This window comes from Branchiostoma floridae, chromosome 15 (genome assembly GCF_000003815.2).
Source record: "Branchiostoma floridae strain S238N-H82 chromosome 15, Bfl_VNyyK, whole genome shotgun sequence".
NCBI classification, from domain to species: Eukaryota; Metazoa; Chordata; class Leptocardii; order Amphioxiformes; family Branchiostomatidae; genus Branchiostoma; species Branchiostoma floridae.
Window position 1 is genome coordinate 21,210,060 of NC_049993.1, and position 12,903 is coordinate 21,222,962.

General features: G+C 43.8%; 2 protein-coding genes across 3 annotated transcripts in view; one reads left to right on the forward strand and one right to left on the reverse strand.

The window, feature by feature from the left end:
- Positions 1–5,682: 5,682 nt before the first annotated feature.
- On the reverse strand, positions 5,683–12,347 carry LOC118432191 (sodium-dependent phosphate transport protein 1, chloroplastic-like). Of its 2 annotated transcripts, XM_035843720.1 has the most exons (8): positions 11,780–12,347; positions 10,436–10,708; positions 9,913–10,047; positions 9,398–9,451; positions 8,850–9,054; positions 8,204–8,351; positions 7,640–7,754; positions 5,683–6,823 (listed from the first exon to the last, which is right to left on the reverse strand). In XM_035843720.1, exons 1-8 carry the CDS (start codon positions 11,963–11,965, stop codon positions 6,671–6,673), a joined length of 1,269 nt encoding a protein of 422 aa, XP_035699613.1. In that variant the 5' UTR covers positions 11,966–12,347; the 3' UTR covers positions 5,683–6,670. The 2 variants fall into 2 exon arrangements, with proteins under 2 accessions (XP_035699613.1, XP_035699614.1); XM_035843721.1 differs by lacking the exon at positions 9,398–9,451 and having other exon boundaries at positions 6,671–6,823; positions 11,780–12,346.
- The window catches only part of LOC118431674 (nardilysin-like), a 61,772-nt gene continuing 61,148 nt past the window's right edge, over positions 12,280–12,903 (forward strand). The window contains exon 1 of the mRNA XM_035842919.1: positions 12,280–12,319. Coding sequence (XP_035698812.1) covers positions 12,280–12,319 — 40 coding nt within the window. The remainder of the gene's footprint in view (positions 12,320–12,903) is intronic.

Consider the following 12,903-nt stretch of genomic DNA (forward strand, 5'->3'; position numbering starts at 1 on the left):
ACATTTTGCTGAAGTCTGAAGCTGTTGTTTTTAAAGACTTCACACTCAGACATTTGTTAGTTGGTTGTGTTAGTTTTGGTTCATGTTGGTTATGTTACAAGATATGTTACAGTATATACTTCTTACAATCAGAGAGCAATGTGATAATTTTAGTTTTATACAGCTGACATAACATTTTCAGGTAGTAATAAGAAATTACTACAAAAACTGTTGCTATCATTTTATTTTTTCTTCATTTTAAAGAAGTACATATTATAAGAAGTGTATTAAAGCCTGGCAGTTATATTTGATGTTTTGTTGGAGTTTTTAAGTACCTGGGAAATGCACAGTTAAATACAGGGTTACAGTCAAGCATTGAAACTATTTATATGATCAAGATGATGTAATATATCTTATGGAGAGAAAACTAAGATATTATGATATCTTTTTTGTTCTTAATATTGTTCCTACTCAGGAATGTTGATAAATATATATTTTTTTAAAGTTCAAGAGTGATTTTATAAAGAGAAACGTATAACTTTGTAAACTTACTTTGTACTTTGCAAAGAAGTTGGACAACTTTTGCAAACTTGAAGAACAAAGTAAAAAGTTTGAAAGATGAAATATTCTGTGCTGTCTTGATTTGTTGTGTATTGCCTTTCTGCCTGTGAGTGCATGTGCTTTCTATTGTGTGTCTGTATGTGTAAGTGTGTGTGTGTTCATCTGTGACTGTGACTTCCAATGCATTGTTGCCATAGTACCATACATCTACAGCCCTGCTACTGTTATCTGTGGGACACAAAGCAGTATGGGTAAGGGGCTGAAGTCTAGCACACCTGCCTGGTGAAATGATCTAATGTTGCATCTGAACAAGGACAGATTTGTAAGTTCTTCAATAACTTTAAGCTTTGATACATCTTGTATAATACCCTTGCATAAATGAATGAATGAACTTTATTGCACAACATTTGTACATGGTACAATTGTAAGGCAACAATAACAAGTCAATTATTACAATGATACTCGTCTAACTGCATACGTGTGGGGTATCTCAAAATTAAAGAGTGAGTATGAACTATCTCGAAGATTTGTATGACACTTGGCATGTCAATACTGCAGAGCAGGACAGTATCGCTAGAGGGCGCTGGTGTGTGGTCTACATATTTTGGCGGGAAGGTTCAACACGCCCAGTGGTGTGTGGGTCAATTCTTGTCTCTGTAGGTTGATTCCCATCTTTAATGGCTACGTTTAGATTTCAAGAAACGGAACTGGTACTCTAGTTTGTCTGTCCAGTCGTGTCGCGGGCTACATGTGTGACGTTTAGCCTAAATACTCTTTGATGAGATCAACGACAACGATCTCTACTGCATTTGCAGTGCATGTTTGACACTGCACTTTGGAGCCGTATCGCTAGAGGCCGCTAATATGTGGTCTACTTTTGGCGGGAATTTTCAGCACACGCAGTTTGCGTATAAATATATGGATTAAATGCCATTTTAAGGCAAAACTTGAAATCCAGAATTGTTCCAAATGTCTACAGGAAACAAATATACACTCTTCAGTGCCTCTCCCATCGTGTCGTGGGCTATATGTGCGACGTTGGGTCATTAATTTGCCTAGATGGGGAGGGGGGGAGGGCGCTCCAACCAAGTTCAACGACCTCTAGGGCTTTTCTTCCACGTTGCATTGCGGGAGCATCTGAGCGCGGCAATATCTTTTCTCCAATACAATATTGGATCTTCAGACCATCGGTGTATAGCTTGCACGAAAGTTTCCGAAGCTGACAGCAATCCTCTAATATTCTTCTATTATCATCGCGTTGTTGGTACAACAGGTGGGGAGGGGGTCTTCGTTCGCAAGTTTGACGCTGCAGTTTGGAAACAAATCGCTAGAGGTCGCTAATGTGCGGTCAACCGTTGGCGGGAATGTTCAACACACGCAGTCTGTGAAGGGAAATATGGATTATCTGTCATTTCAAGGGATATCCTACCATTTGGAATTGTTCCTAAGCTTCATAGAAACTAAAATTACACTCTGAACTGCCTGTACAATCCTGTTGTGGTTCCATGTGCGAGGAAGAAACAAAAATACACGTTTGTAGGGGGAGGGGGGAGTTCCGAGCAAGGTCAACGACCTGTAGGGCTTTTGTTTCATGTTTGATGCTGCGCTTTGTAACTAAATCGCTAGAGGCCCCCACTGTACTGTGAAAATGTTCAACATACACAGTTAACAACTGTAGTGAGGATTATAATTCGTTTCATTGTGTTATCTGTTATCCACACTAATAAGAATTTTATAACATAATTGGAATAAATGAAATTACACTCTAATGTGCAAATCGAGTATTGCCATGGGACGATATTTGCGGGATAGCAGCAGAATTACACCGTAAGAGGGAGGGGGGCTTTCCGTCCGCAAGGTCAATGACTTTCGCGTCTGAAGCATTATGGGGAAATTTGAGCGCGAGTAAATCGCTTAAAATGTGATATGTGGATTTTTAGATTGTCAGTTAAGTGCTCGCAAGGAAAGTTTTGAAAGTTGTTGAATCAACCGTCCTGTAATATTATTCTTTCGTTTATGGCGTTCTTCCGACAACAGGTGGGGAGGGGGCTTTGTTTTCAAGTTTGACGCTGCAATTTGGAAACAAATCGCTAGAGGCCGCTAATGTGTGGTCTACTTTTGGCGGGAATGTTCAACACATGCAGTTTGCATACGGAAATATGGATTATCCGCCATTTCAGGGGATATCTTACCATTTGCAATGGACCGATCCCGAAGCCCCGCCCCCTGTTCGATCATGTTCTATTTCGAACACCTCCGTCAAAAACAGCGCTTGTCGGACAGAACTGGCCGCCGACGCTGTTTAGCTGATAATAACGACTGACTTCGGTTTAGCTCTTTTGACCCTGAAATCCTCTCAGACCAGGCCGAAAAAAAATGCCCTGGCTTCTTTGTTGAAGGCTACATCCACTGGGCACAGTCGTTTGAGGAGGGAGGCTGATAAAGTTGAAGTAAGGGCGTTATAATTTCAATCAAAGCAAAAGCGGGAGGCACCGCATATCATTACCTTGTTGATGGGCATGAGTGTCCGGTTTCTGACATACGGTCGATGCACGTGAAAACCAGGGTACATCTATTTGGGGCTGGGTTTCTGCTGCGATTGTTGCATGCATAACAGCTGCATCAATGTTCACGATAAAAGCGAAATCAAGAAGAGAGCAGCTCAGATACTTGTGGAGAGGGAGCTTGTATTACGGAACAACTAATGCGACACTTCTACAAAGGCTGCCAGTGCAGACTTCCATTTCCTATACAACCCCTGCACTTCAAGTGCATCCTGCCCACCATCAATGTAATGCTATGCAGTGGCTCTCGCTACCACAATACCTATACTTGGTGGGTGTAGCCTTTGACAAAGAATAGCCTAGCATTTTTCTTTGGCCATTCCTGTTCAACTGGGGCTATTTTTGACGGAGGTGTTCGAAATAGAATAGGGGGTTCCATCTTGTTCTATTTGTTCGATATGATGTTCGATCGGGATCGGTCCATTGTTGCTTAGTTTGGTGGAAACTAAAATTACACTCTAAACTACCTGCGCAATCCTGTGGTGGCTTCATGTGCGAGGAAGAAACAAAAATGCAACGTTTGTAGGGGAGGGGGCGTTCCGAGCAAGGTCAACGACCTCTAGGGCTTTTGTGTCATAGTTGATGCTGCACTTTAGAACTAAATCGCGAGAGGCCCCCACTGCGCCGTGAAAATGTTCAACATACACAGTTAACAACTGTAGTGAGGATTACCTTTCATTTAGTGGATTATCTGCCACTCAGATTATAGAAATTAGACATATAGTCAACGTTACTGTCTAAGGAGTCATGCCGTGTCGTCAAATCTGTGAGGTAACCGTTAGGGGCATAAAATTACACCGCAAGGGGGAGCCGAGCTTTTCGCCGGTGGCAAGGTCAGACGTTTGCGCCTGAAGCTTTGTGGGTGGATTTGAGTGGGAGAAAATCGTACTTCTTTCAGTGCTTTATGTGGATCTTCAGATTGTCGGTGTAGTGGTCGCATTAAAAAGTTGTTGAAGTTGTTAAATGAGCAATTCTGTAGAATTCTTCTGGCATGAACGGTGTTGATTTGATAACACGTGGGGAGGGGGGCGATAAATCGCAAGTTTGAGGCTGTAGTTCGGTTAGAACCAAATCGTCAGGTCTCTTCCGAGTACATTTCAAAATAGAGCATCGCAGATTAATATCTTCACTGTTTCAAATCATGAATTAAGGTAAAAAGAGCATTCCATGATATAATACTGGAGCATGTCGTCACCCTGACTATGACCGTACATTAGTGACCTCTAGCGATTCGTATCTAAAGTGCATGCCCATGTTCATGGTACTGCAGTTTTCATAAGATTTCTGCAGTTATGTAACTGACATTAGAGGTCGCTAATTTCTAACCGTGAACTAGCGTCAGGTGAAACGCAGATACGTTGTTGTTTTGTTTGTTTTAATTTATTTTGGCGATTTCTTTTTTGGAATAGAAGGATCCCATAGCCCAGCCCACTTCATTCAAATGTGGAAATGAAACAACATAAAAATCTGTAACGTTAGCCATATTGGTCAGACTGATATTTGTCCCTCCAAACTGATTGTCTTTTTCTCATTGGTCGAACCGCTAATTGTGATGTACAGTCAGGATCTGTCGATTACTAATAGTATTAGTGCCCTATTGAGTGGAGACTGGATAGTAACTTCTCCTTGGCCAATCATGTTGGTTTCCAGTGATTCATCATTATCACCAGTCTGCTATGCAGTTTTATTCACCATGTTTCTATGTAACGTTATGTATGATCTGTGAATATTATGTAAAAGCAGTAATTATGCAAAACTTTCCTTCCATAACCAACATAGATTAGGTGCCAAACAGCTGTACATGGCCAATGAAACTCCTCTGCCGGCTAAAATCCTTCCCAAGCTTATGATAATATCTTATGCTACAGCAAGATCTGCCTGGAGATTATACATGTATGATGTCTACTGAAACATGAACGGTAGTGGTGAATGGAGCACAAAACCTAACGTTATTTTGAAGTATTGTTTACTATTCAGAGCTATAAGTTTCTATTTTTTTATAAATCTCCAGGCAAAAGTTAAGACTTTCCCTTCCACCCCTGCTTGGTTTTCATTCATGTGGGAATATCTCAGACATACATGTAGATAACTCCACTTCTGTCAACCCTCAGATCACAACTGTTGATCTCTTCATTTTTAGGCAATGGAAAGTAAACTCTTCAACCCTAATAATAACCCAAATACATTCACAAAATACTAGTAAGGGATCCTGTGTATAAAATATCTTTTTTTTCACAATTAAATTATGAAATGACCTTGATGATACAGACACAATAAGACATCCAACACTGGGAGTGATTATTAATGATTTTATTCCAGATATTGTATAATGCTTTTGATGTTATGACATGTAATAAGAAGTTGGTGAAACAATTCAATTTCTTGGTATTAAGATTCATCATTTTTTCCCCAAATTTGAATCCAACAGACAAATGTGTAATGTACACACTGTTTCATCTTGCTTGGCTCCTGCAACTAAAACAGACAGACATCTTCTACTCAACATGAATAAAAAAAACTAAACTAAAATGTTACAAACATGGCAAGGCTAGAGGCTTTGGTTTTGTAAATACAAATGTATAAACAAACAAAAAAGAGACATAATAATTGCACATTTGACACCCACTTCAGCAGCATATATACATACATGTATATAATAAGCTTACAAAACAACAAAAACACATGATAAGGTACCAGAATCCCTTTACAATTATATGATAGAATTGTATGATGGTTGCATATCCAAGTCACCTGTAGCTTAATACAGCTTCAAATAGAAAACAAAAACTTCTCAACATTATACATGTAAACCCTGACTGTGAGATACTTAATGCAAATTTACACATAGTCAAGTCATAATCTCAGGTTCAATACCATGAAGTGTACCTTACAAACTTCCTGTCAGTAACCTTAAAACTATCTCAATCACCAACCCGATGAACTATGCAAGGATATTCTCAATATCAAGGAAAACTGCATAAAAAAACACAGTGCTGAAATAGACATGAAATACAGTTATCAATTGTCTCAGCTACTGCAGCATAACATTACAGCCTAGCTCATCATCATATCTAGCTATGGCTGGATCATTATTTACACCCTGAACACAGAGAGCAGCTCAAAATACAACATGTTTGTCCCTAAAATATGTCCATAGACAATGATCCTACAGTATAACCCTGGCCACTTTGAATCTGGACAGTCAATGTCATGGCCACAGTGTTGGAAGCCCACATGTTTAATTAACCCTCTCCTTGTGCATAGCCCCATAACCATAACTCTTAGTCTTTAGAATATTTGACTGTAAGGATTTGAAAGAGATTCTAGTAAGACCTTTCCCAAACCTGACACCACCAGTGTTACATAGTTACATGGAAGCAGATGGAAAGCTGCTCAAAATGAACAGTGACAGTTTCAGAGCACCTGACTCTAGTTTTTCAGCTGCACACCTGTGCCATACAGGTACTACATACAGGTGTGTTAGTGCACCTGGCAGGTTATGAAGGAGGTCCAGGTATGTGGGAGTACCGTACAGGTGCAGCAGGTGTTACAGCACCCTACAGGTGTTACAGCACCTGGCTAGCGGAGCTCTGCGAGGCGTAGACCATCGCCCCCACCATGTTGACTCCTGCTGCCACCATGAAGACTGGGTACCAGTGTCCTGTGGCCGTCACTAGTGTGGCTGTTACGGGGCCGTGGGCGATGCCTGGGATACTAGCCTACAGGGGAGAGAGGACAGGGGTTAGTATGTACATGCACGTGTGTGTGAGTCTGTGCGTGCATGCGTCCATGTGAGCGTGTGTGAAGACTGGGTACCAGTGTCCTGTGGCTGTCACTAGCGTGGCTGTAACGGGGCCGTGGGCGATGCCTGGAATACTAGCCTACAGGGGAGAGAGGACAGGGGTTAGTATGTACATGCACGTGTGTGTGTGTGTGTGTGTTTGTTTGTTTGTGAGAGCATTGACTGGGTACCTGTGGCCATCAATAGTGTGTAGCTGTGTATAATGTGCTAATGTGTGCATATGTGGGTGGGTGGCTATTTAAGATTGTATTGTTACATCTACTAGTATGATACCAAACTTCTGGGAACTATCTTCAACATGGACAATCTGTATTCTGTATCCGTATCTATATAGCCGGTATAACTGCCATTTGGCGTAACACACCAGCTTCGTACTCCAAGCAGCATAGATGTAACATTAGCTAGGGGGAATTAGGAACTTGAAGAAATCATCTGCCATACACACAAAATCGGACAGACATGTTTTGCAAAACCCAAACCCTACCATGGTTTTGGAGACAGGAAATGTGATGGCAACATTTGTGTGTACTTGTATACAAGAGTGTATCTGCGAGACAGTTGGACCTACCATGGTGTTTGAGACAGCGAATGTGACCCCAGCGTGGTTGAGCAGTGTGTGTGCCTGAGTGTTTGAGTATGTGTATTTGCGTGCATGTTTATGTGTTTGTGTGTTTATAAGTGTGAGTGTGTACATACATGTACATTTGTGTGCTTGTGAATAGTTAGTACCTACCATGGTGTTTGAGACAGCGAAGGTGATCCCGGCGTGGTTGGGCGCGACGTCGGCATGGTTACTCATGTGACCCGAGGAGTTACACGCACACAGACCCATGGACACCGACACCAGCCTGGGGCAGAGGGCAAAGGGCATAGGTCAACAACATGGTGGAACAGAACAATAAATATAACAAAAAATATAAAGAACAAAATTAACAATACATTAATTAACACTAATTTTAATGTTGAAAATAATTTGGCATTAACTACAGCACACAGTGGTGTCATGTGTGCATGCGTACATGTGTGTGTTACTGGTACTCACAGCAGAGCTACAATGAGGTTGTTGGTCGTGCTGAGGGGCCAGGATGAACAAGGCTTTGTGGGGTGAGTGTGTGTGCTTACGTGTGTGTGTGCTTACGTGTGTGTGCTTACGTGTTTGTGCTTACGTGTGTGTGCTTACGTGTGTGTGCTTACGTGTGTGTGCTTACGTGTGTGTGCTTACGTGTGTGTGCTTACGTGTGTGTGCTTACATGTGTGGGCGCATATGTGTGTGCATGCGTGTTTAACTGGTACTCACAGCAGAGCCACGATGAGGTTGTTAGTGGTGCTAAATGCCAGGATGAACACCGCCGGCCCCAGCAGCCCGATGCTGGTCATCAGCCGGCGCACCGACAGAACCGTCCAGTTCTTACGGGAAACCAGCCAGTCAGACATGTGGCCCGCACCTGGGGAGGGGGGATTTGGATCACATGAAAGGGAAACTACCTCATACACCTGATAAATTTACATGTACTACAAGCTGCAATAGGGACAGCTACAATTTATTCATCTAAAAGTATGTATTTTTCTTTTATTCAGTCAGGATGACCCATCTCAGTAGGTGGTGCACTACTTTACAGTGGAAAGCACACATAACATACCACAGAAACAAGCAAAAATTCTATGCCACATTCACACAGTGCAGTATCACACTGTGTGTATCACATGAAGCTACCTACCGCCCCCGACAAGCGAGTTCACCATGTAGGGAAACGCGGTGAAGCTGATGTCGTTAGTGTGTGTGTACGTGTGTGTGTGTGTGAGTAACATGCATGTGTGTGTGTGTGTGTGTAACACATGAAGCTACCTACCCACTTCGACCAGTGAGTTCAACATATACGGGAACGCCGTAAAGCTGATGTCGTTGGTGTGTGTGAGTGTGTGTAACACGTGAAGCTACCTACCGACCCCTACAAGAGAGTTCACCATATAAGGAAACGCCGTGAAGCTGATGTCGTTAGCGTTGGCTCCGAGCGCGCGCTGCAGGTAGGTCGGCAGCCATGACAGAACCACGTAGTTACTCCAGTTCATGGCGAAGTGCGCCGAGTAGATCGCCCACAGCGGCCAGTGGGAGATGAACTCCACCCACCGCAGGTTAGAGGTCAGGATCTGTAAGGGCAGAGGTTAGAGGTCATGATCTAAAAAAGGATGGACATAACAGGGTGAACTTTAACCTTTGGAATGTCCATTTGGAAAAAATTTACACAGGGTCAGGCAATATGGGACAAGAATTAAGTTGTCCCTAACTTTTTAAATCACTACTTCATTACCCACGAATCTCCTGGCACAGCACCGTACACTGAGCCTTTTCTCTCACCAGCCATCAGAACCAGACAGAGAAAGGAAGGAAAGCCCATAACACCCCCTACTAGTGAAATAGAACAACACAATTTGCCCTCCACCAATCATGTGCTTAGACACCTCATCCACGTTCAGAACCGTTGCTAAGCACCTTTTTCTTCTGTGTTTTCTTCACAGGATGATCCTCCACATCTGCACCAGCTTCCTAAAGTGGGGTAAAGTTAGGATGCACAACATGACATGAACTTTAGCCTGCTATCTTACTCAAACTCTGTGTTCTAGCCAGGCCTTTCCAGCATATTGGGCCCCAATGCTGTGATTTGGATTCCCTACACTGTAATTTGATCCCCTTTACCCAAACCTACCTTGTCACCCACCACCACTACCTGCTTGGGAAAACAACTGGGAAAGACCATTGACTCCAAGAAATTTAAACTTTTCTATTTGCAAAAGGGATCGCTTAAGACACTCATCGGAGGAGCCGTTTAAGACAATTATGCCCAGCTAGGAATACAACAAACTGAAATAGACCATGCCAATTAGTAAACTACATTTGTCTAGGGATGGTCTGCCACACATGCATGTACCAGGTGGAACCAACCTCCTTAGAGGAACATTGTTTCAGTGTTCTTTTTGGCTTTTGCCAGTATCTAAGCTGTTCTGTACCTTGGGTGGAAGGAAGAGTTCCTCATCGTAGTCGATGGGCTGCTCCCGAAAGCAGAGAACCCACGTAGCGACCCACACGAACCCCAGCACACCGAAACTGTAGAACATCATGGGCCACTGCAGTCTGGGGCACACCTGCAAGGGAGCGTAAGTTCAACATTAAACAATCAGAAAGTGAGAAACTACAAAGCTTTCTGTAATGCTTATTACCATCTTTATCAACCTTCTTCCTGATCAAGGTAAGTCTGAAAGTTAATGCATCAAGGGCACTTTTATAATTGGGTTTTGGTATTAAGAATTAGTTTCTTCATGGATTAGTGCACATTGCTGAGATTTGGTCAGATCACAATTCAGACTCATACTATACAAATTCTGTTGCCAGCATTGAATAAAATGTCCCAAGAGCTTCATGATACTTTTTCATGATGACAAACGAAACATGTCACTTCCTGCCTTATCCCCCCAACCCTTGTCCTCAGAACTATACCATTAGTAAAACTGCACAACTCGTCCTGAAACTCACCACGGAGGCGAGAGTCTGTCCGATGGATCCGGAGGCCACCAGGTACCCGAAGGCCCGCGACCGTTCCTCCATCGGGACCGTGTTCGCGAAGATGTGGAATATGGTCGGCAGCCCGAGGCCCTCGGCGAACCCCAGGCAGATCCGGGCAAAGATCAGCCCATAGAGAGTCCGGGCGAAGGTCGGCGTGAAGAACGTCGCTAGGGACCACACAGCAACGGCGAAACCTAACACCCACTTGCCTCCCCACCGCCGGGCTGCACTGCCACCGATAACCTACAGGGGGCAGCACACAGATAGTCAGTCATCAGCACCATACAGACTTGAAAATTCATATCACATTTCTGAGTTGTGATCAAAAACCATTCTGCTGAGGCCTAGGAAAAAAATGTTGTGTTTCCAGTTTCAGTCCTGAAAGAACTAGGGTTGGTTGGTAGGGATTATCTTAACTGTAAACTATGTGACCACACTGCCCACCCAAAAAAGGCTAGGGTCCAAGTCCAAAAGATTTTTTTTTGCACTGAATAGTGCCAAGGCCACTGTTAGCCCAGCTTTAGGCTAACTGATGTATCCTACTGAGCCTGCAGGTTCCATACTACTGTTCAGTTTAGTCCAATTACTACTGTTAGCCCTGTTATTACCATACTCATGTTATCCTAGCCTAGCCCAAGGCTCTCCCCATGGCCGTTACCTGACTACTGTTAGCCTGTCTGCAGGCTTCCCCGTGGCCCTTACCTGACTGCTGATGTTACGTTAGCCTGTCTCCAGGCTTTCCCATGGCCCTTACCTGACTACTGATGTTACGTTAGCCTGTCTCCAGGCTCCCCCATGGCCCTTACCTGACTACTGTTAGCCTGTCTCCAGGCTTCCCCGTGGCCCTTACCTGACTACTGATGTTACGTTAGCCTGTCTCCAGGCTCCCCCATGGCCCTTACCTGACTACTGTTAGCCTGTCTCCAGGCTTCCCCATGGCTCTTACCTGACTACTGTTAGCCTGTCTCCAGGCTTCCCCGTGGCTCTTACCTGACTACTGTTAGCCTGTCTCCAGGCTTCCCCGTGGCTCTTACCTGACTACTGTTAGCCTGTCTCCAGGCTTCCCCGTGGCTCTTACCTGACTACTGTTAGCCTGTCTCCAGGCTTCCCCGTGGCTCTTACCTGACTACTGTTAGCCTGTCTCCAGGCTTCCCCGTGGCTCTTACCTGACTACTGTTAGCCTCTCTCCAGGCTTCCCCGTGGCCCTTACCTGACTACTGATGTTACACTAGCCTGTCTCCAGGCTCCCCCGTGGCCCTTACCTGACTACTGATGTTACGTTAGCCTGTCTCCAGGCTCCCCAGTGGCCCTTACCTGACTACTGATGTACCCAAAAGCGAAGCTGCTGAGGATCCAGCCCTGAGCCTGCAGGTTCCAGTCAAACTCGTTGCTCATCGGAACTAGCGCGATCGGCATGATGGTACGGTCCGCCTGGTTAATGAAGTTTGCTAACGAGCACAGAATCACCGTCCGGAAACTCTTGGGAAGTTTGGAATTCATTGTGTGGAGCTGACAGGATTGGTTTCTTGATTGTTACAAAACTTTTTATAACACTATGCAGCGAAGCTTGGCTGTCAATATTTCATTGGCAAAACTGCATTCCTTAACACTTAACCTCCTTGCTTTGAGGAAAATTGTATTCCTTATTGGAGAACTTTTCAAAGGAAAAATATTGCACATCTGACTGTTGAAAGATTTAGAATTTGCATTATTCTAATTGTCTGTAATAAAAATGTCCGTGTGTTAAGCTGTCTATCCTGTACTGAGTGCATGGTGTGGTACAGGTCATAGGTCACAGGTCACAGGTGAGGTACATGTGTGGGAGTCACATCGCTGGGGCGGACTGGGTCAGAGGTCCTTATAGTAGTCACAGGTACAGGATGGTTTCTGCAAAAGAGGAAAAAAGATTTGAGCAAGGACATTATATAACGTTAACTGATCTGTGATCAGAACGCATGCAAAATTGTTAAGAAGAAAAACATGATCGTTGGTTTCAACGTTGAGGGATGGGGGGGCCCTTTTTTTTTCCCGCCCCCCTTTTAGCACAGAGGGTTAGCTCGAAAATAATTGTGGTGGGGAATTGGCCCCGTTCCCATTTAAAAAATTCAACTGGCATTGGGCTGGGTTAAAAACCTAAAAAGTTCCCCCCCCCCCCCCCCCCCCCACACACACACACATGTGTACACAAACACATCACATTTTGGTTGATCCCCCAGCCCAACATAAAAACGTTGCCATTCTGAACATGCATGACCACCGTCAACACCAGGACGAGACAAGAACTGAAACAGTCCAAAACTTTGTTCCGACGTGTAACCTGACACGTTGAATACATGACATCAACACCTCTAAACAAATTTGTTTATGACATCGTTCTGAGGTAGTTTTACACGCTGCAGCTCAAACCATTGCTTCTGTACGATCTAATGAACTATTGA